Source organism: Gymnoscopelus braueri, assembly GCF_963280865.1.
Source record: "Gymnoscopelus braueri genome assembly, chromosome: 8".
NCBI lineage: Eukaryota > Metazoa > Chordata > Actinopteri > Myctophiformes > Myctophidae > Gymnoscopelus > Gymnoscopelus braueri.
The window spans coordinates 36985694-37009946 of NC_137609.1; the positions used below are offsets into that span (position 1 = coordinate 36985694).

The 24253-nt window shown below is 40.8% G+C and overlaps 1 protein-coding gene across 1 annotated transcript; it reads right to left on the reverse strand.

Moving 5' to 3' along the window:
- Positions 1 to 513: 513 nt before the first annotated feature.
- On the reverse strand, positions 514 to 23061 carry rsf1b.1 (remodeling and spacing factor 1b, tandem duplicate 1). The gene is made up of 16 exons (XM_080435614.1): positions 22838 to 23061; positions 19966 to 20057; positions 19600 to 19692; positions 19055 to 19260; positions 17821 to 17957; positions 12018 to 15670; positions 11478 to 11756; positions 10014 to 10118; positions 9496 to 9575; positions 7886 to 7940; positions 7682 to 7788; positions 7503 to 7570; positions 6480 to 6696; positions 5857 to 6062; positions 5277 to 5444; positions 514 to 4275 (listed from the first exon to the last, which is right to left on the reverse strand). The coding sequence occupies exons 1-16, from the start codon at positions 23001 to 23003 to the stop codon at positions 3695 to 3697; spliced, it is 6213 nt and encodes a 2070-aa protein (XP_080291740.1). The 5' UTR covers positions 23004 to 23061; the 3' UTR covers positions 514 to 3694.
- Positions 23062 to 24253: the final 1192 nt, after the last annotated feature.

Below are 24253 nucleotides of genomic sequence, written 5' to 3' on the forward strand. Positions count from 1 at the left end.
ATTTGAGAATTATTTTCAATGGTGGGTGGAGTAGAATGGAAGTGGATGCATACAGTATGTGTCAAGGTCACCAGTATCAAAGGCACACAGGAGGTCCGAACACTGTAGCTCCCTTATTAATAAGGCATCCAAACAGAATCACGTCAAGTCACGTCACTCGGTTGGAAGTCTTATACAAATTCCACTTAAAGGAGCTACAGTGTGGGACTCCAAAAGGGTTGCTTGGATGCCCACGATTCACCAGTCTGACTTTCAACACTTAATTTAACTGCTTAAGCCCCGAGGTATTTTGGCTAAACAGATTCAGTTCAACTGTTTTTTTTTTTTTACAAAATATGGATGCCAGGTTGAAAGAATCCTTCAAAGTCGGCCATACCACCCATGACCAAAGAAAATATTTAAAAACAAAATGCCAGACGCCGCATCATGCAGGATGTCCATTTCAAGGGCAAATATGATGTCTTCCTAAAACAATGTATTAAAAAAGAAGAAAGAAAAAAGTCCAGGTCAGAATCAGGTTTAACCCCATTTTATTATGACAAATGTACAAGATCAGATTCATAAGAAATAACAGTAAAGTTAACAAAAACATAAGGACCAGACAAAACACAGAAGACCAATCTACAAGGTTCTATTCACACCAGACAAGCTGTCTTTTCTCCCAGATTCGTAATATGAGGTAATGGGCGACTAACATTTCAGTCATTGGCACCAACTCCCCTCCCATCCCGCCCCTAACCTGCTGTTCTTCATTTATATAACCACTGCCTCGCTCAAATATCTATCCTTCCCTATGCAGGTCTCGCTACTGGTTATTTCATAACCAAGATCTAAAAATTAATACTTTGAGAATATAGAAAATAGTTAGATACTGAATGTGCACAATTCGGGTGGGGGGGTCCTAGTGGAATTCTCTGTAGTTCCATGATTGGATATGCTGTATTCTGTCCCATGTCACCTAAACCCTATATACTTTGTTGACTGGGGTCCCCCAGGGGTCTAATACTTGGTTGTCTCCTTTCTTCCCTCTAAACAAAGCTCTTCACCTAAAATAGCCCATCAACAAGATCACAATGTGTCGCTTTGTAGCTTATAGAACTGCTGGAAATAGCACATCTATAAGAAATAGCAGCTTATAGCTCTACTATTACCAGCCAAAGTTCGCCTGTTCTCACCGAATGTTCGCCTATTATAAGATGGCCAGAATAGCGACACCAAGATTCATGTGGTTAAAAAACGGTAAATGTTGTGTAGTGCAGTCTATATCACTTTGTGTGCACCGTCAGCACAAGGATGTCATTTTGCTTCGGAAATAATTTGGCCACGGCAAATGACAGTGGTTTGTCCTTTGTGAAGACCATGCCAAGACCAAACATATTTTACAAATGCCGTAGGCTTCAGCACCCCCACTCCAATTCTCTACAGACAACCGTTTCCTGCACATCCCATGATGACTTCACATCCCTCCCTGGCATGTTATATATGACTTATATGAGTTTCACTGCGCATAATCTGTTGTGTTTACCATGACAAATCTTTCCCCGGTAATTTAACAGTGAGATAATACCGATCAAACATGCCTGTTCTCAGATTAGACTACAAAAAAAAAAACTGTTATTATATCCCTACAAAAGAAAACTATTAGAAACTCATGCAATCCCAAAGAATTGCCAAATATATTTCCCCATGATTACAAAAAATGTCTATAAATATATTACAGCAAAAACTACAAATATACAGACTGGTTATAAGTCTGTGTAGAGTAATTGCGCCGCTTTTTGTCCACATCACTAACGCAGCTTGAATCTTGCTATATGGTTCCAAAAAACAAAATTATTCCACGGTCTCATTTATTAATGTATAATCATGTATGATTTGAGGTCTTAAGTCAGTGATTGTACCTGACTTGAAGCGACCTCAAATTATAAAACACTATGTGAACACAAAGGCTTTGTAAAGATTGTGGATGTACGCAGCAAGATGCGATGTGAATTACATTTGGTGTAGTATCCTCTATGATCAGTATGTCATACTTATAGCAGAGGGATGGTTATACTAGGGTTTGCACCGGAAACAGACGATCTACAAGCTCGCAACGTGTTAAGAGCTTGTAGAGCGGCGATTTTCGGCACACAACTAAGTATAAATCACCCTGTAGAGATGAACAAAAACAAAAAGGGGAGTTGTTGTGCGGGTATTCATGTTGTTTAGTGAATAAAACGGTTTGGAATAAAAAAGGTTTTTAACCTACAACAGCATACAATGTACACAAGAATTAAGCCACTTTAAAGTGAGCAACAGACAACAAAGAGGGTTGAGTATAAAAAAAATACATTACAAAAAAGAAAAGGAAATCACAAACAAAATAATCATTATAATACACACGTCTAATCTAAAAATTGGGAGGGACATAAAGTTCAGAGGGTTTACCAATGCAGAATAACCATACGTACTGTAATTTGATTTATTTTGTCTTGCTAATCCCATTACAGGTTAGCATTAGCATCTTAAAATGGGGATATCACCACTGATATTTATGGCAGTACACAAATTTAAAATAATTATTATATATGTGTATACAATAATATACAAAAGCTAAACTAACATGTCTAAAATAGGGGTGCATGCTCAAATAGAACAAGTGAGAATAAGGATTACTCTATTCTACTTGGGTCACATATATACATTCAAACCTTCCTATGCTTGGAGGAATTGAATATGTATATGCAAGACAGCACAACAATCGAACACTTGGGGTAGAAACCACTAAAAGGCCTATGACAAAAGTTACAAATCTGAAATTTGATCTTCCTCCCCCAACTGGCACCGGCACATGTAAAATTGATGGGGCAAACTTCCACATCTCACCAACTACTTTAGTTAGTGCATTAGCCAAAGATTTTCAACCATTTGGAGTCGGATGTGACAGGATTGAACCAAATCAGAAAATTAATAAATAGTGTCTTCATAGCTATCGTAACTTAGATATTAAAATCCTTGTAATGTAAGGACTGAGAACAGATTCAATTTCAACAATTGATCCACAGAACTTCAGGTCAATCACGGAATGCATTTAACTTTAACCCCTGCCATATTTGTCGTTAATAAAAACTAAACAAATTGAAAACAATGTGATTTTGTGTTAAGATAAAACAAAATGATATCCTAGAAAGTTGTACATGTCAACACCAGTTTTCCAGCAAAGCAGACATGACATCACAGCCTTGTGGCAGGATTCAGAAATGGGTTTGGGACAATTTTCTTGAGCATAAAAATAATAATAACGGGACTAGGAACATGAATGTGACTGTGAATGTCTAGGAGAGTAGGAAAATCATGAGTGGTTTGGCAGCTATGCTTAATGATTCAGGGATTAGTTCACTGTTACGATCTACCATTGAGATATTGCAGCGATAGTGAAGAGCGTTCTCCAATCGAACTGGACAGTCAAAAACATTTGATTTGTACAACCCCAGAGGAAGAGCAGGAGAGGATAGACTGGGTAACCTTCACAGGGATCCGGGTCATACTTTAGTGAGTTGGGCCGATGAGGGCCGAGGAGCTCCCGATGACAATTATAAAGGACAGGAGTGCTGGCGATGAACATCGTCGGTGGTTGGCAGGTAATAATAAAGTTAAACAATACAAAAATACAATACCACAAAAAAAAAAGGAAACGTACACCATGTTTTCTTTACAACTGTTCATTACTGCAGACGAATGCCACTAGGTCTGTGACCCCTAACAGGTCATCCTCATCATCGTCCTGTGGCGCCATCTCCTGGGAGACGAGGCCATTGGGTGCTATGGCAGCAGCTGGTGTGGTGGCACTGGCGTTTTTGGGCTCGAGGTTGGTAATGAGACCCGAAGCGCCCGCCCCTGGCCGGTTAATGAAGCCCTCCAGGCTCTTTATGGGGCTCTGTCCGTTGGTGGGGGGAAGCTCCCCCAGGTTATAGTCCAATGGGCTTGTACCTTTTCCCAGCACGGCGCCCTCCTCCTCGTCTTTTTCAACGACGCCTTTCTTCCCTTTCTCCTCTTCCTCCTCTTCGTCGTCGTCATCGTCCGAATCGATGCGGTTCACGCGTTTACGGACGGGTCGGTCCTCCTCCTCGGATTCGTCCGAGGAGGAGCTGTCATCCTCCTCCTCCGAGGCTCTCCGGCGCTTTAGGGAGGCGCGCATGCGGCGCTGCCGGGTCTCCTCCTCTGACGAGTCCACTCTCCTCCTCTTCGTCCTTGGCTCCCTCGGCTCGTCCTCGGAGTCTTTAGAGGAACTCGCTGAGGAAAAAATAAGAAAACTAAATTGTACGGGATGCAACAGTTAATCGAACTAATCGATAACATTTTTTAAAATCTATTTTGATCAAATAAGATTTTCAAAATATAAAAAAAAACAGATCTATAAGCTCGCGACGCACTGTGAGCTTGTAGATCGCTAATTTTGCACGATGCCGTTGTACGACAAAGTATAAAATAGTGCTTAAGTGGTTAATCAGACCCCGAAAAAATCTATTAGAATGCTTTCACGCTGATTTATTTATTTTGTTTCATTTTTGTATTATAAAAAAAAGAACAAAGAAAATAATCAATAGTCGCAAAATTGTGATATGCAGTTAGCATTGGCAGGGAATGGGGAAAACAGGCAAGCAGGTAGGCAGGGGATAATGCACTAACACTTTGTCATTTAGACTTGAACCTGTGTGAGTTTATTGAAACTAGTGCAGTGCCCGTTCTGGAAAGGTTATGGATCAGATTTAACAAACCAAATTACGAAAGACATTTCGGAATGTGTGAGCTTACTATTCTGGGTTGTTGGTTAGCTAAAAACATGGTCCAGATGAGTTACCTTTAGCTCTATGGAATCAGTAAGGCTTTCTGATACTCTAGTTGACATGGCAGACTGTGGAGAGAGATGGGGCGAGTTGTACAGACAGATAGTGTTGCTCTGTCCACCTGCTGTCACGCAGTAGTATTTGTCATTTTATTTATTTATTGTGGTGTACACTCATTATGAGTGTGTTTATGTCTTTTTTGTTATCGCAGGAAATCATTGATTTTGGGCTCTGTTAAACGTTGTGATTTGTGTTTGTGCGTTGTCAGTTTCATTTAATACTAGTTAAGATTTTCCATAGACTGATTCACACACAAACACTCTCAGTAATCGACCAAATAGACGAGTTCAGATGATTAACCATTCCAATGAATTAGGCAATTTGGATACGTTTGTCGATACTCATCCCTAACCGTCCGTTAAAGTGTAGAGAAAGGACTGAACTGACCTTCACTCTCTGAGCTGCCTGGGCGTCGTCTTGGTTTATACTTGTTACGGTTGGAGCCCTCGGACTCTGAAGTCTCGCAGTAGTTGACCTCCTTCTTCAGACTCCGGCGAGACCGCCGCCGACTCATGTCCAGGTCACTATCGCTGAACTCACTTGAGCCTTCTGTAACTACACAGACATGCAACAAAGTAATGGGGTTATACAATTAGCTGAAGTGATTGTCATCCAACGCGTCACTGGGTGGCAGGGTCTGAGTGAGCAACAAAGAGGAGATTCAAATTCAGACAACTTTATTGATCCCAAAGGGCATATCCATTTGCTGCCTAAATACACATGACTCAAAAAACACACAGGCAAGGTTATGCATCAGAGGCGACCGTCACCTAAGTGCTTCCTGACCTACAGTACTCTCTCCACTGGGTAAGGAAATCGACAGCACACTGAATAAACACTGGCACATCATCAATACTGACAACGCTCTGATATCTATATTACCAAAACACATGGACATGGGCTCATACAAATCACAGTGAAGGATTAATAGGGAAAACATGAAAGGAAATATTAAGTGTCTGTGTACCAAATTCTTCTTCGTCATCTTCATCTGTCTCTTCCTCTTCGTCGTCCGAGTAGCCTTTGCGTCGTCGTCGAGCACTTTTCCGGCGTTTGGGTTGTCTCTTGGCACGTGACGATCTGCGACGTCCACCACCGGCACTTCCACTATCATTAGAGCCATCTGACGCGCTCTCAGCATTGTCCGACGCCACAAATTCGTCCTCGTCAGAGCTGCATGCAAACATTAACAAATGAATGCTTTATCACGTTACGCCTTCAGAATGGCATAATTTTCTTTTTGGGGGGGGGGGGGGGCTTTTTGTTAAAAAGTTGAAGCTCTATATTCCAATAGTAATCATTGCTATAGTGTTTGTTTTGTAACATGGGTCTCCCAGTTCTTTGCTCATTAGCAAACATTTCCCAAAAACAGCAGATCTACAAGCTCGCAATGTGACTCGTGAGCTTATAGATCGCCTATTTCAGCTATTATTAGTTATTTGTCATATCTGCTCTGTGCAATCGTTTGTTCACAAACCTAAAAAGGTAAACAGAAATGTAATTTTCATTCTCATTTGTTCTAATGTCCAATGCCAAAAGGGACAATTAAAATAGTTATACAACCATTATTGTATGACAATATAGTCCTACCTCTCAGTGAGGCGGAACTCGTCCTCGCTTTCGTCGTCATCCACAGTGCTGTCACTGTCTAGGTCGTTGAGTCGCCGGCGCTTTTTCCTGCGCGGGCCAGCGGCGGGTTTTGGCGGCCCGCCATTTTCCGTCCCCTCCTCCGCATTCAGGATGACGTTTATGTCCTTTCCCCTGTTGTGGCCTGTGATGTTGGCCATGTCTTTCCCCCGACCAGCTCCTGTAACAGTGATGGTACTTTGTTGGCGACATGTGCTTTGAGATTTGGTCAAACTTAAACACTTAAACCCTGTATACAAAGTTTTATTGGCATGAGAAAACATACGATTGTTGCCAAAACAAGTGTCAAATAAAAACAACCAAAAACTAAGCAGTGTCAAATTAAAGGGAATACAGTAAATGTTTAAACAGAGCGGGCAGGTGGTTAGAAAGTGGAGCTCACTTTCCACCACATTTCATCAGAATGAATTAATCCAGATTTTGTGCCCAGTACAATAAACACACCCACCTATAACATCGCATTATTAGCCATAGCCAATAAAATTCAGCTGCAAAAGGATAAATTGCCATGCGTAATCCCTATTACTATTAGAACAATGATCACATGTAGATGACAAAGCTGTTACGCATGCATTTAACATTAATAAACAAAAACACAAAAATGAAAAGGTGTTATTCCACATGTTATCAGGGTACCATAGTAAACATCAGGGGTGCCGATTTATGTGCGCGCTACTGGGGGCGCAACCAGGGATGCATGCATGCGCACGTTTTTTTCCCGGGTTTGTTACTTTTTTGGTGGGGTTTGTTACTTTAATTCGGTTAATTTGGTACAAAAAATGTACTGCATGAAGTGTAGATGTCGGAGTTTTTGTAAACATAGCCCCCTTGTGGTTTGTATGTTCATACAAACCACCTGTGTTTTCCCCCAGCCTTTAATTGTTTGTGTCGAGAACACCCCCAGCCATTATTAGACTAATCTCCTTTTAATTGAAGGCCAGTATTACAGGAAAATACGGTATATACCTCCACCCTCTGCTTCTTTGATGTCCTCTTCAATAGCCTCTTCTATAGCCTCATCAAATTCATCAAATCTGGGGGGCAAAAGTAAGATACAATAAAAAGGTTAAATTCCATGTTGATTTTAAAGGCAGGTTGTGTCACCATGGCTTGCATCACCATGGCTGTTCTCTCTGTGGATGTACCTGTAGCTGATGTTCTTTTTCACCCTGGTAGATCTTCGACCCCAGGTTTTTCGCTTGATCTCTTTCTTCTTTACGATTACTTTCTCTTTTTCATCCTCTACCTCCACCTGGTGGTAAGACATGGGAGAGTAAATCAGCGCCTGAGCCCATGATAATGTGTTGCTGCCATTACTTCATGAATATCGAGAACCACAGCATACTTACAGAAGGCGTAATGATGTTTTCAACACTGATTCCAACATAGACTAGACGCTCTTTCCTGGAGGAGAGAAGAATTGACCATGAAACTTCATTTGATTGAACCACTTGAGCCCTATTTTATACTTCATCATACAATGGTGTTACGCAGCGAAAGTAGACGATCTACAAGCTCAGAATGCGTTTTGAGCTTGTAGATCGGAATTTTAAAAAAAATAACAAAATTCACAATTTTCGACCGTGGTGTAGTTTGTTCATAGCGTAACGTTAGCTTTTTACTTCTGGTGATTACATTTAAAAACAAATCCCACAACGGGTATTCATTTGTGAAGATTGTTTTGTGGAACAAAACATTTAAGTATCATGAACTTGTATTTGCCACAGATCTTAATTTTAGCAATAATGCAAAAATCTCATTGACGTTTGTCGGAGAAGCAGGAAAGTGCTAACGTCCTGCTTCCAACTACAGAAATATGTAATCGATGGACCACTAGTAATGACATGCACAAAATAGGTAAGCCCAATTGAAAGTGGTAAAAAACTAAATAAGACGAGAAACACAGAGAGAAGGATGAGGCTGGCAGGGCACTGAGTCAGGCACCCGTAACTAGAGACAAGCAAACTGACACTATGGGAGCCAGGACAAAGCCAGGAAGCGCACCACCTATGTAGATGCACTGCGGCGCGAAAGCTTAGCTAACAACACAGTAGAGCTCAAGACTCTGATGTTAGATAGCAGAGTGTGGAGGGCAGCGATTCAGGAGTCCCGAGCTGGTGTTGGCTAGACCACACTGCAGTTGTGTAATTAAGCAATATTATACATGAGGGTGTGCTTTACCATCATTACTGGCACAACAGTGAAGCAGTCAGGAACGAGCCAGCACAGAGTTCCACAAGCATCGTTGGAGTGCCACCCTCTTGTGTAATATTGCGACTATACAACAGCTGCCATCAAAATAAAACATTAAAATGTATTCATATTGTGGGGGAATTCGCTCTCAAAATAACCTTTTTGCAAGTGTTATCTCTGTTATCCTGGAAACTGGAAATACATGAGGTCTGTCAGAGAACTAGTCCCCATTTACTAAGCCAGTCCACTCCAGACCCATAGAGTTGGCTGTGTGCCAGCCAACCTTTCCTAAACTGAATCAATACCACACATAGAGAAACAAAACTTTCCTGTTAGAGCATAAAAAAATGCTAAATGACAGATTTAGCTACATCTGTGAACTTCCCACGCAAAACTAGCCGTCACTGACACACCGTCTGACCAGCACAGCTGATGACAATGTCAGAGTGGGAGGAGCTTCTTGGACACAGTCAAATCCACCGAGGATTTTACTGTTCAACCAGGCTGAACAGCGGCGGAGTAATATTTATACTGTGATTAGGCCATTTCCAATTGTTTTGATTGATTGAATACTTGATTAACAGTTTGCAAAAAGTACAGTGGTACAGTGATGTTAAAAGGACACTTGAGAATGGCTACTAGGTGTGCCGTCATGCTCATTTGAGCACAGCTGGAGATCCTATCTCAAACAATCAGATTGCTTAGTCATAGACTACCTGTTGTATAATTTCCATTGATCCTGCAAGTTCTTTCATAAACAGCTCACCTTCTGTCTGCGCGTTCCTTCTTTTTCAGCGCAGCGTCGAGGTTCTGGAGCTGCTCTTCTAGTTTGTCACAGAGCTGCTTCTACAAGGGAAAGAGGTCCCATGGGGAAGAAGCGTTAACAACATTGCATACTGTTCAAACGATTGTTTTCAGATGCATGGATTAAAGCAAAAATGTAATCTCACAACTGAAAATGTTTGTATGACCAAGTCCTAGTATGTAATTTGTGAAACATTATAAAGGAACCCCCCACACTAGCGATTCCTAAAAAAATAACACAATAATAAGTCAAATGATAATGTTTTAGTAATTATTATTAAAAGGAATGACTTTTTCTATGTTTGTATTATTCTAAATAGCAAAGAATGTGTCAATAATTTAAGTGTCTAATAAGTGTCTATAATAAAAGTGACTATCTTGAGAAAAATATAAACTTTTAAGCACGTCAAAAAAAATACGTTTTTTTGTTTTGTTTTCAATCTCCTCAATAGATTTCAGATTTTAAAGAACGTTACATACGTGTTGACACAGCTGACAGAACCATTCCCCATCAGGAATGATCATGAGAGGAGGTCTCAAGCAGGCTGTGTGGTAACCGCTGTCACATGAATCACAGAGGAGGATCTGGGAAGGAAACAAGAGAGTTGGTGGCATTTGACCCATTAAAACCGGGAGAGCATCTGTCATTTTAGATTTTAGCTATATAGAGCACCGGAGTCTGACGTAATCTACTCATCCTACCTGGGTCGCGGTTTATTTCCCCATTCAGAATTCCCATAGACTTTTTTAATATCGCGTTGAATAAGAACTTCCAAAAATAAACAAATGATCCCGGCGGTTTGACTCATATGGATATGAAGCATCAACTGACGGCGAGAAAACGCTAATGTTACCGCCGCCGAATTAGTTACATTTTCACCAGAAATAGACTGTATCAAATATGAGTGACTGACTATCATGAACGATGCAGAGCCACCTCCCTGACAATATCACCGGGACAGTTTATTTATTTTTGGACCACAATTCTTATGAGACGATTTTAAGATGACCCAATGTTATTCTCCATAGAGAAATTACTTCCACGACCCAGGGGATGAACAAGTGACTACCCACCCACCCACACATAGATTAGAAAGGAATATCGGACGCCTTTCTAATATGAGTCTGTCGGGTGCAAATCTCATGTCCAAAACTAACTTTTCAGGTAGCGATCTACAAGCTAAAAACGCGTCGCTTCGTGCCGCTTTTTGAGCTTGCTGATCTTCTACTTTTGATGCTTTTGTGTGACGCTGCAGTATGATCAAGTAGGGTATTTAATTTACGAAAAAATACAAAAAGTTAGGATATAAAAGAGGTTTCTGCCCGACGGCAACGATATATAACATCATAGGTTTTTCAGAAAACTGTTAGGATTTAGAAGACATTTGTAGAATCGGCCTCAGGTTTTAATGGGTTAATGAAGACATGGTAAACTGAAAATCCCCCCACAACTCTCCCCAAATACTTTGTGAAATCACCATACACAACTGATTTATGAAACCTATTCACAGCCAGCAGATATTCATAACACATCTTATTAAGGGCACAAAAGTTAATCGAACTAATCGATTAACAGAAATAACGGATTTTAATATAATAGTAAAGAAAGTGTTTTTCCCCTCAATTTATTTAAAAAAATGCAAACGCTTTGTGAGCTTTTAGATAAACAATTTTCACTACTATTTTGTGCGACACCGTTGTACGACAAATGAAATAGGGCTTAAGTGATTAATAAGGCTATTTATTTTATATATATTTTTTAAGTCAATTCGATTTTTTTTCATATGGATTCGTTGATATATTTAAAAAAATAAAATAATTAAATGTGCTTCAGGATTATGCGATTAATCAAAAGAGTAATAAAAAAAAATGCAGTCCTACCGCTTACATCTATTGCACCTAGCTTAATATGATTACAAGAGGAGAATGTGGACTGAGACCCACCAGCTCGGGGTGATTGGGGAGTCCACAATGTTTGCAGGGGTCATCGTTTGGAGGTAGGTCATCATCAGAAGATGTTTCAGAGGCGTCGCTGCGCCGTTCTCTGTTCTGGTTTCTTCTCCTCCTGCTTTTCTCAACCTTGAAGCTTTCGTCGCTGTCGTCCTCTTCTTCCGTCTCCCAATCTTCGCTGGAAAAGTCACCACTGTCGTCGTCATCGTCATCCCCAGAGCCTTTCTTTTTGCGTCGCGCCCTGGTCCACCGTACCTTCTTCCGCTTTCTCCCCTGAAGAAAAAGGGATTGTGTTAACCGATATTCTCTGGGCACTGATGATGACAGTTGGCATGCTTACAGGAGTAATTTCCTACTGAACAATAGCCTACTGAGATTGACTTGGACATAACATGCCCAAATATTTAGGGACGTAAAGCAAAGAGATTTGGTGTAGAGGGAAAAAAAGGAGCAGACAAGTATAGAGCCCTGGGGGAACCCCAGTCAACTAAGTGCATGGGATTTAAGTGGTTAAGAGGTTGGAAAGGAGCTTACCTTAGATCTAGACTGAGACTCCTGGTCGACATTTCTTTCCCTCGGTTTCTTCTGCACAGCTTTCACGCCATCATCCTTATCCTCTTCTTCGCTGTCTTTGTCACCCACATCCTCGTCATGCTTCTCAGTTGGTGGCGTCGCCTGTAATTTCTCCAGCCTCCGGTCCTGGATCTCCACCGCCTTTATACTTGGCCTAGAGATCCTTGCAGACCGTCTAAGAGATCTCCCCACATTGGTGTCAGACTCAGAGTCCTCTTGTCTCTCCTCCCTCAGCAGTTCGGCTTTCGTCCGGCTGGTTGAGACCTTGCTTTTAGGACGGACACCTTCCTTCCGAACTTTAGATGAAACATGAGTGACCCTTTCCTTCTTTTCTGCTCCAGAAGACTCTTCTTCACTCTCGTCTTCTCCCTCCTTATCTTTAAGATCATCATCAACAGGTTCTTTCCTTACTTTTGTACAGGATTCTGGTTTCTCTATTTCATTTGATGTCTCGCCATCGTTATTTTCTTGGGTTTCCTTTTCATCATCCATATGGGTATGATCCTTTGTCTTGGAATCCCTTTCACTTTCTTTGTCTTTACATGGATGGTTTTTGCTTTTATTCTTAGGGGATTCTTTGTCTGAGCCTTTGACATTTTCATTGTGTTTGTCTTCTCCATCTTCCTTGGGTAAAGCAGATGACGTCTCTGGCTCCTTGTTGACGGAAATGTGTTTTGTTTCTACAGAACAAGATGTTTTGCCTTTCTCTTCAGCTGGTTCCTCGACCTTCTTAACTGTAGTAGTTTTTGCTTTGACCTTGTCACACTTAGGCTCAGACTGATTCTCTTTCCTTACTTCCACCTCCATGGACACCGTAGCAATCTCCTTGTCTTGGGAGAGGACAGTAATGGGTACTTTTTTGTGTAAAAGCCTTTCCTTCTCTTCAGTTCGGATCATCTCAGAGGCCGTTTCAGCTGCCACAGTTTTTTCCTCCTTGGGTTCAGACATTGCAACATCTTGGAGACTGTCACTCTTCTCTGCCTGTTTATGTGCATCATTTTTTTCTGTCCTTTTAGGTGCATCCATTTTTCTGGTCTGTTTAGGTGCATCAATTTTGTCTGCCTGATTTGGTGCATCAGTTTTGTCTGCCTGTTTGGGTGCATCTGTTTTTTCTGCCCGCTTAGGAGTGTCTGTTTTTTCTGCCTGTTTGGGTGCTTCCTTTTTTTCTGCCCGTTTAGGTGCGTTTGCTTTTTCTGCCTGTTTGGGTGCATCGTCTTTTTCTGCCTGTTTAGATGCATCTGCTTTTTCTGCCTGTTTAGGTGCATGTGTTTTTTCTGCCCGTTTAGGAGCTTCTGCTTTTTCTTCCCGTTTGGGTGCATCTGTTTTTTCAGCCTGTTTAGGTGCGTCTACTTTTTCTGCCTGTTTGGGTGCATCTGTTTTCTCTGCCTGTTTAGGAGCTTCTGCTTTTTCTGCCTGTTTGGGTGCATCTGTTTTTTCTGCAAGTTTAGGTGCATCTGATTTTTCTGCCTGTTTGGATGCATTAGTTTTTTCTGCCCGTTTAAGTGTGTCTGCTTTCTCTGCCTGTTTAGGTGTATCTGTTTTTTCTGCCTGTTTGAGTGCATCCGTTTTGTCTGTCTGCTTACGGGCATGTGTTTTTACTGCCTGTTTAGAAGCATCTATTTTTTCTGCCTGTTTGGGTGCATCCGTTTTTTCTGTCTGCTTACAGGCATGCGTTTTTTCTGCCCGTTTGGGTACATCTGTTTTTACTGCCTGTTTAGGAGCGTCTGCTTTTTCTACCTGTTTGGGTGCATCCGTTTTTTCTGCCCGTTTAGGTGTGTCTGCTTTTTCTGCCTGTTTGGGTGACTCTGTTTTTTCTGCCTGTTTGGGTGCATCTGTTTTTCCTGCCTGCTTGGGTCCATCTTCTTTTTCTGCCTGCTTGGGTGCATCTGCTTTTTCTGCCTGTTTACAGGCATGTGTTTTTTCTGCCTGTTTGGGTGCATCTGCTTTTTCTGCCTTTTTAATAACGGAGGACCCCTCCATTTGTTGAGTGTTTTCCAGTCTCTCTGAATGCTTATCTTCCTTTCTAATGACTGATGATTCTTTTGTGTCTATGGGGCTGACCAGGCTACCTGTATCATTACTGCGTTTTATTACTTCGGTCTTTTTAATGACAGAAGGGTGTCCTACCATCTCTTTGGGATCATTGGACATATGTGTGTTGTCCCTGTCGGAGGGCAGTGTGTCTGTCTTTTTAATTACTCCTGACATCACTGTAAGTGCAGGACTATCTGGGTTCTTTGGACCCGTCTCCCATTTTTGACCTTTAGGATCGGCAACCTTTTCTGTAATCTCAGTTATGTTTGGTTTTCCGGGCTTATTCTTCTCCGATATGGCCATATCTGCAGGGGCAACTTTATTTGCAGATTTTTCATAACTCTTCAATTTTGGCTGTTTCGATGCAACTGATGAATCCATTTCTTGATTAGAAACCATGTTGTCTGAGAAATCAGACTTTGATTTGTTAATTTCTTTTATGGCTGGTGGCCCATCTGCTGTACAAGCCACTGTTGTGTCAGTGGTTTTACATTTGTTCTTTTCAGCCTCTTTATGATTGGATGCCAAAAGTGCATTCATAGCATCCTTGGGCGGTGTTGGTGGCTCTGCTGCTACAACATGCGAGGGAGACTCTGCAGATTTTATAGAAGATTCTTTCCCACCTGAAACCACTGTGTTTTCCCTTTCTACCTTTTTTGCAAGAACCTTTTTCTCTGCTTCATGAGATGTTTCTGACTCCATAGACTTTTGTGTGTTGCGACCTCCCTGTATGGTCTGATTTTTAATCCCTTCATTGCTGGTGGCAGGAATCTCCTTTTGACTGGTTTCAGCAGCTTTACTTTCATCCGAGATGATTTTAGCTGGTTGCCGTTTGTCATCAGCAGAGTTCCTATGTTTTTCGGTATCTGTATTTGACCCAAACAAATGTGTGCGTGGGACACCTTTCTCTGTTGCATGCTGGTCATCTCCATTGATATAATCAGCAACATTGTGCTCATTCTTTTTTTCTTCGGTCCTCTGTTCAATCTTAGGTGGTTCCCTGACTTGAGAGACAGATGGATTTTGCACAATAATGCGACTCCCACCACTTTTGTCAAAGCCCTCACTAAGCTTCATCCCTCTTTTTTTCAAGGGTATTTTGGCCTGCTGGTCATTCATCGCCCGTTGAAGTTCCTCTGCAGCATTTTTCTTGGCATCCTCAGCTTGATCCGTTTTCAGTGATGCACAAGACTTTTCTGAGTTTGGCAGGGCTTCAATTTTTGCAGTACTTGCCGTACTTTCTGACAACTCCATAGGCTCCTCTTTGATGGTCTGGACAAACGAAACGCCATTGTTATCCACAGGAGGCTTTTCTGATTGGACGCCGGGATCCAATTCATCTTTTTCGTCTTTGATGCCATTCACTGGTGACTTAGCCTCAATCAAATCTGATCTTACTTCGTCTTTCGGGGGCAGGTTTTCATTGCTCTCCGTTTTTGGTGAGACTGGGCAAGCAGCGTCTGATCTTACTTCGTCTTTCGGGGGCAGGTTTTCATTGCTCTCCGTTTTTGGTGAGACTGGGCAAGCAGCATCTTTGGAAGATTTACCTTCTTCATCGGTCTCTGTCTTTTTAACAACAACTGAAAAAAATAAGGATCAGTTAAAGGAGAATTCCGGACAAATTAAGTGTTATCTTTGATGTCTCGTTACTCACCTAGCGACGTGAAAAGTGGCGTTCTTTTTTTCCATATATTCCCCTGTCGTCATTTTTTAAACCCCCTCCGTTGTCATAATGGGAGCGCGTGGATAAGGGAAATTCGTCTATTATAACCGACGCAAAGTTGTTTTTTTCTCTACTAGTATTCATAGTAGAGTCTCATGATAGTCAAACATGCGTTGAAACTATCTGCGAGGCTGCCGTCAATGGCGAACGATTTAACACTGGTTGCTTGTTTCCAGATTCTGGCAACACGAGTTGCCAGGTTCTGGAAAGAAACAAGCATCCAGTGTTAAATCGTTCGGCAGTAGCGCTAGCCTCTCAGGCTAGCTACTCTCATGTTTGACTATCATGAGACTCTACTATGAATACTAGTAGAGAAAAAAACAACTTTGCGTCGGTTATAATAGACGAATTTCCCTTACCCACGCGCTCCCATTATGACAACGGAGGGGGTTTAAAAAATGACGACAGGGGAATATATGGAAAAAAAGAACGCCACTTTTCACGTCGCTAGGTGAGTAACGAGACATGAAAGATAACACTTAATTTGTCCGGAATTCTCCTTTAAGCATTTAATGTGTAATAACAATTACCATGAAAGGTCATATTTGGTAAGCTAAGCGCATAGTAAATATTAGGGCCGGGACTTTATCGCGTTAATTTCGATCAATTAATTACAGAAAAGTTATCGCGTTTAAAAAATGTACGCATTTTAATCGCACCTATTTTTGCACCGCGGAACGTTTCTCATCGATCATACCAGCGCACCAACCGACGTTGGTGCGCAACAACAAAGTTAACTGCAGCCAGCACAGTGCATGAAAACATGATGCCTGCTTGATAATGTTGGCTGGGCAAATCAGAATCTGTAATTGATGCCCCCCCACGCGCGCGCTTGTCCCGTTTAGGGGGAGGGGCGGCGGTGCGCTGGCGGGGGGATGTGGTGCGGGTCACATGCGCGCAATTTCTATTAATAATTAATTAAACTACTATAAAACATCAGTAACAACAACACACTCTACCAGCCTCCAGTGGTGGAAAATAGCAGATCTACAAGCTCACAATGCCTTGCGCTTGTAGATCTGCTATTTTCACATGGTTACATGGTATGTTTTATAATAATAATCGAAATCTACAAAGTAACTAAAGTTTTCAAATAATTGTAGTGGAGTAAAAAGTACAATATTTGCCTCTGAGATATAGTGGAGTTACTGGAGTAGAACTAAAAGTATTAGAAATTGGAAATACTCGAGAGTCAAGTTCAAATACCTCAAAATTGTACTTAAGTACAGTTCTTGAGTACATGTACTTAACACATTGAATGCCAAAAACGGTCCGGACCGTTTTTGAGGGTCCAAACGAGAAGTGCCGAAAACGGTCCGGACCGTTTTTGACCCAATTCTATTTTTATACGAGTGGCCCACGTGGGGCGCTAAAACGAAACTTTGACATCACCCAAGGAGTTTCTGAGAAGAAGAGGCTGGATCTGGCTCCATGTCAAAAATCCTTCCGGTCGGCGTTTTCAATGTTATCTCCTTGACTAAAAGCTTAATATCTCCATTTCTTTTTAATGTGGTGGAAACGAGACGTTTTCGATCGGCGATCACGCTGCAATGGAGGGTCGCGTTGGAAATATTATTGTTCCAGGCGTTAGTCGGGACCCTCCGCCGTCTCGCACGCACGCTTTGTTTACATGCACTTCCGCGTCGGGGCTTCTCACAGCACGAAACGTATAACGCAAGTGGATGGAAGAAATGCAGGCACTCAACGTATAATATTTTAATAAACCTCTGGCACCCAATGTGTTAAAGACGTATGCCAAAATCCATTAAAAAAAAAAAAAGCTTTTCACTGTTCTCAGGTCAAATATTGATATGCGATTAAAATGCGATTAATTAATTACAAAGCCTCTAATTAATTAGATCAATTTTTTAAATCGAGTCCCAGCCCTAGTAAATATACAATATAACTAACAGAAAAAAGTGAACATGCATTACCGTAAACTATTATAATGAAATAACAAACATAGAAATCGATAATTACACAGCACATTCCATTTGTTATTGTTACCTTCTTCCCCATTCTTTATATTTTCAGCATCTTCAGACTTAGGGCTGGATCCTTCTTCTTTCTCCTTCTTTGCAAACATTGCAGGGTCAATTTGAGTCTTCAGCAGTGCCAAAATCTCTGCCAAGTCATTTCTGTCTCTGCATGGAGAAAAGGACAGATAGTGGAAATGTGATTGCTCATTCCATGATACCAGTCCATTTGACTTCCTGAGTTGAGGGTGAAGACAAAGGATGACAGGCATTTGCCATTAGGGTTCCTTGACTCTGGAACGACTTGCTTGAGGAGTTTAGGCTTAATAAATCTCAGTTTTCTTTTCATTCACTTCTTAAAACGTACTTTTATCCAAATTACTTTGCATAATTTTTGCCATTTTGTTAGATTCTCTGAAGGTTTTACTTCTCCCTACACTTTATATTTTTAATTCCGTTTCTGATTTTATTTCCTCACTTTTGAAGCCTAGTTTTTATAAGTGCTCTATAAATAGTTATTCTTAAAATAATTATAATTATTACTAGTGTAATAATAATGATGGCCTCTAGTCAGAATGCAGGGTAATTTGGAGCAGGCTGGTTATGGTGAACTGCTCATCCGATTGAATTCATACTTAACACTACAGCGATACACCCTCCAAGTGTGAAGTTGATCGGATGAGAGGTTCAAGGTAAGCGTGCTCATCTAGTCTGATCGACTTCACACTTGACAACAACAATCCCTTGGATCTTTGGCAGTACAACCACCAAGTGTGTTGATCTGATGAAAGGTTCTCTCAAAGGAAGGTCACACAGATATATAGAGAATCCTGTCATTTATCGATTGGTTACTAACTTAGACAGTCAGCATTTAAGGTTGACAGCACACCTAGGCCTGTCACAATTATTACATAATCATCTAATCACAATTATTTGAGAAATAGCTGATCTACAAGCTTAGAACCACTATTTTAAAAAGTTTTGAAAGTTAAGTTAATATTTTTTTAAATATGTCAGTAATTTCTTTGCATATTTCAGTTATTTGTCATATCTTCCCTGTGCAATTTTTTTTACAGAAAAAAAATTATTGTATTCATATATTCCAATGTTCATTGCCAAAAACACAATTAAATCATTAATCACAAATATTTTTGTGACAATTAATCGTCAACTTAGAATTTGTAGCATCGACAGCCCTAAGCACAGCCCATCTTCCAGTCAAAATAAATGCACACCCAAAACAATCCCAAATGTTGCTGGCCTACCTGACAATACACTTCCAAGACAACCCAGACAAGTCATCCTGTTCCTCCACATAGACCCGCACATTGTTGTCTTGGTCCAGTTGAAACCAGTACATCTGGCCATCTTTGTCCCGGCCAATGGGCTGCTGTCTGCTCTTATCTGGATCGTCCTCATTGATCGTGTTCTTGAACTTAACATTGTCATCGAACTGACACTCACATAGATACTGTATATAGACAAACAAAAGAAAAAAATAAACCATTAATACAACAATACTGATACTGTGAATAAAGGACACACTGCACCACTTTTGTGGCTGGGACGTGGAGAACCTTCTCCGGTGTTTTTAGATTCAGTAGTGTGATTAGCAATCCTGCCAGTATTATTCTGATGTTGCAGTGAATTTGATGGATTTAAAGCTAATTTTGCTTCAATATAGGTAATATGTCCATTTGGGCAAACATTGTGTAATTAATGTACTTTAATCTAGAAGCATGGCCTTCAGTTCACACTGACTGCTATCACATAACAGCAAATAATATGCTCAGAAAAGAGTGTGACTTACTTTAAGGATTCCTATCTTGCACTCCACCGCCATGTCCTTGTATCCTTTCTGTTCCAGCTCCCATGCCCAAGTAGTGTTGAATTCTGAGCATATCTGTTAAGAATATTTGGTATCAGCACATATCCACTTAAACCCTACAGCCTACATACTTCATTGCCTGGGGTCTGTACTTGGTCCCATCCTTTGTTCTTCTTTTTTTTACTCTACATGACATTCTTTGGCTCCAGTATGTTAATGACAATATATTGTTTTTAATACCATTTTGTTCTGCAAAACTTAATCCATGAATGGCATTTTATAGCCTGTTTTCAGAGAAACTTAGTACTTGTCTTACTAATGTGTAATTACTATGCAAAAACAACATACCTTTATAATATGTTTCTCCCATCTATCTGCGGACACTGACTTGCCAATCTTCCTCAGCAACTTCACATGAAGGTCCACCAAGAGCTTTGGGACTGAGGAAGATATACAAACACTCAGTAAACGCATACACCATATACTTTACAGGTATATAAAGACATTCATGTTGCAGTGCACCGCGTTTTAAATTGCAGATCTGCCATTTTCTCGACTGTTCGCTTATTATGAAATGCCCAGAATTGTGATGCTAGGGTTCATGTTCAATTGTAATCCCATTGGACAGAAAACAAATGGATCATTGAACATATTACACAGTTGTAAATAGTGTTGGGTGGGATAAAGGTATGTTACTTGATGGCTATAGCATTAACAGATAAGTTTGTACAATTATAAACACTCAACATGGGGTAAACTATTCCTTTGGCTCACTGATTTCACAGCTAAGGTACATTTGCAAGCCACTTTGCTGCTATTGTGTGAATATTTCAGAAAGCTTTCAATTCTATTTGGGTGAGATGCGAGTTAAAATAGATTACAACCAACTTTGTCTGCAGAAATAGAGATTCTGATGACAACAAAGTAACATTAGATCCAATACTCCATTATCAAAATAATATATGCTGCAGTGCCAAAGTCATCAATTGCAAAACAAGCTTAGTAAAATGAAAAGCTGAAGGGTCCCAATTTAAACCCAACATATTTTGAGGAAGATGTATTACATTAAATTGGATAATCAATATTTCAATATAACATAATGCTGTCACCCAAAAGTATCTTGCGAGGCCAGTGTACAAAGTACAAACGACATATACCACATACTGGGTCTCATTTTTTTGGTACTATTTGATAATTTTTCAAGTTGGTGTCTCATAAAGAGATGAAGCACTAAGTTCTTTATCTACACAGTCAGTAAATCAGTATTAATTTACCCATTTGTAAGACTGAGAGAGGGTATACAATACATTATACACTCTCATAGTTAAATTAACACAGGATCTACTGTGTGTAGTAGATCAGTGGTTTCAAACATGGGGTCCGGGGTCCCCCCAGATAAAAGATTGATAAGTGGGTACCAAATGGCCCTTACAGGTCTGTATAGCTCAGTGTACAAATGGAATCAAAATGTACACACGCTCAGTGTTAAATTAACACTGGGGGATTTACAGTGTAGAATAGACTGGATTCCCAGAGATTAAAAAAATCATATAAAACTGTGCTCCTTGAAATAATAATAAAGAGTTGAGAATCACTGCACTTGTATGGATCAGTGCAAACAAACTGTAGTCTCATTGCCCCTCCATCCCCTTTCTCTACAAGATGGCCACCGAAAGCAGCCTTTTTATCGAATAAAATAAGAAAAACACATTGGATCACAACAAAAAAACACAACAATGGCAACAACAAAACGATCGGTGGGGGGGGGGCACGTGAAGGGTGAACGACACGTTCATTCCGCCCTTTAATTTGAACGTGCATCGTCTGCACCACCGTAATTACACAACAACACACGTTCAGGAAGTCTGTGGGAAGAACACAGGAGCGTGGTTGCCATGTCCGCTTATTATAAGCGATTTTGGCCTTCTTTTTCTGATGATTGAATATTTTTAACAGTTTGCAAAAAAAAGCACAGAAAGTACAGTTCTATACAAGGTCTGCTAAAAGGATTAAAACCCAAGAATGCACTATGCCTTTTGTAAAGTTGCTTGTAAATATTGGTGGTTGCGGTTTTTTGGGGGGCTTTTTGGGCTTGCTTCAAAATGTTTTTAATTCTTATTTTAAACCAGTGGTCTCAATTATTTTCATGTTATGACATTAATATGGCATTATTTTATCCCTCCCTAGCACCCCCCATCTGAAATTGTTGTGCCAGAGAGCCCCCATAACAGATGTGTTTAGAACATTTAAAATATCTTCCCAAATATTCCACATTTAATTTCAAGCTTTTTTTTGAATAGCAGATCTACAAGCTTGTAGATTGCTCGGCTATTTTCAAATAGCCACAGGCCCACAGCACATTTATTAGTGCTCATGTGGCCTAGTCGGTTCTTTTTGGGCTTGTTTTCCTAGACCTGGCTGCTTGTTTATCCCTCAACACCTGGCAACACTGCATAGCGGAGTCAGTGCACTGCGCGTGCGCACATCCCAGGCAGCGGACCACCACTGTATGCAGAAATGTAACTGTAAATAAAGTACACAATGTGGCACTTAAAAAACACAAAAGCCCCTTAATCACGCACGCATGTTTAACCGATAACCACTTCATCATAGTGACTACAATGTATCAGTTTAATACACAACATGTGTGTGTCTGTGTGTGTTGTGTGTCTGTGTGTGCAACAACCAGTCCAACAGCAGATAAAGGCTGCTGAGAAGAAGGGGGAATTTTTTTAAGCTCAATTAAAAAAAAAGAAAAAGAAGCTCCAAACAAACTGCGAGAAAACCAAACACCGTTCTGTCATTATAACAAACAAACAACACAACACAATAATTATGCACGAGCGCCACTTCGAATTATGGCCTGGTAAACGTTTACAAAACCCATAAATATAAACAAGAACGGAAAGAAGAAGAAGAAAAAAAAAACACGCACACACAATAACACACCAGTAGCTACTAGGGCTAGCATGCTAACGACAGCTCCTACTACTAGCTTACTACGGATTTGTACTTTAGCGGTGTCGCGCAGGCGAGGAATATAGCCGACCTACAAGCTCACGACGCGTCGAGGAATCGAAGCGCTCGTCGCGCTGTGAGCTTGTAGGTCTGCTATTTTCGACAAAGTACGGCGAAGTACAATAACACCCCCCCCCCCTTCTTAACGTGAACCAGAACGGTAGGTTCTCTCTCTCTCTTCTCTGGGCTTTGGTAGCCTCACCTGAGGCGGTGTCCTGGAGGTACCGCTCCAACTGGGGGAAGGTGAGCTCCGGCAGGTCCAGCAGGGCTCCGTAGCGCTCCAGGAAGGAGCAAACGACGGCGTAACTCGGACACAGACCGGGGGAAGAAGCGGCCGTTGCCGCCGCCGGAGGAGGAGCAGCAGCCATCTTTTCCACCAGGCTGAGGCAGGCAGCAGAGCAGAGGACCCGGAGCTGCTCAGCTCATCATCAACATACAGCAGACTGTATGCCGTGCGGGCGGGGATGGAACTACAATCCCACAATGCACCGTAGCATAGATAGTAGATAGAGCAGACTCATTTTTTTTTTGCACTAATCTTTATTTATAACAATCATGACATACAATACAACACAAACAACAAACAAACAAACACAGAAGTTATTAATACATCAATTCAACAACACCAGAGCCAGGGGGATTTACTAACAGGAAACATTAAAGAGCTTTCAAAAATTTTGGGTCATAAATTGTTTTAAAGTACTGCTTGGCTTCAATCTCGAATACAATGAAAGAAGGTTTGGAACTAAATCTGGTTTTGCTAGAATAACGATCAAATTAATTATGTATACCTCATTTTTCTTATTACTATCATTATTGAAGCCAAACAGTAAATTTTGCCAGTAAAGACAAAAGTCATGAGTCAACGTTATCAACAATATACCGTGATACATCCTTCCAAAACGTGTTAGTGTATAGCATTGTATATAGCAGGAGGAGCTAAGCTCAGTCAGTCGTCATCATCATCATTCAACATACCTTATTTTTAACTCTATGCAACATACACATTGGTCAGCAAACTGTAGTCTGTGTGGAGAGATAGAACTACAATCCCACAATGCACCGTAGTGCGATCGTTGCCGCCCCCCAACCTGCGTTGTTTCCCAGAGGGCTTTGCGGTTGAAAAAAGAAGGAGAAAAAAAAGTCAAACGACGCACGCACGAATGTAAACAAAAACGAGCACGCGCGCGACTGATGATGATGATGACGATGTCATCATCATCAGTGAGCTTAACTTGCAGAAAATAAGTATATAGACTACACTGGGTCAAGTTCGCACCTAGACATTTTGGGAACCCTCAATGTTAAATTGGCAATTGTTTAACACAAAACAATGAATGCAAATATAGAATAAAATAAAAGTATGCTTTGGAAAATGGTCGTAAATAATTAAGTAAAATAGGTGAATTAGGTGAAAAATATGATTTGAACATGCACGTCAGACCTAAAATGTACCCTACAACTTCTTTTTTGTCCCCAAAGTGACTGGCTATCACAGGTTTTGTTGCAATTTGAAGCAATTGTTGAAATATTAGGCCTTTAAATGTAAAATGTTCACGCATGTTCATAACAAATTAACCTTATTTCAGACCATTTTCCAAAGCATACATTTATTCTT

What these genes read in the sequence shown, in the direction of transcription:
- rsf1b.1 (XM_080435614.1), bottom strand. Translation starts at nt 23,003, where the DNA reads ATGGCTGCTGCTCCTCCTCCGGCGGCGGCAACGGCCGCTTCTTCCCCC. An exon ending in AAAACATCATTACGCCTTCT is followed by an intron (nt 7,789 to 7,885) that starts GTAAGTATGCTG and finishes TCTTACCACCAG; the next exon opens with GTGGAGGTAGAGGATGAAAA. An exon ending in AGATGACGAAGAAGAATTTG is followed by an intron (nt 5,445 to 5,856) that starts GTACACAGACAC and finishes ATGTCTGTGTAG; the next exon opens with TTACAGAAGGCTCAAGTGAG.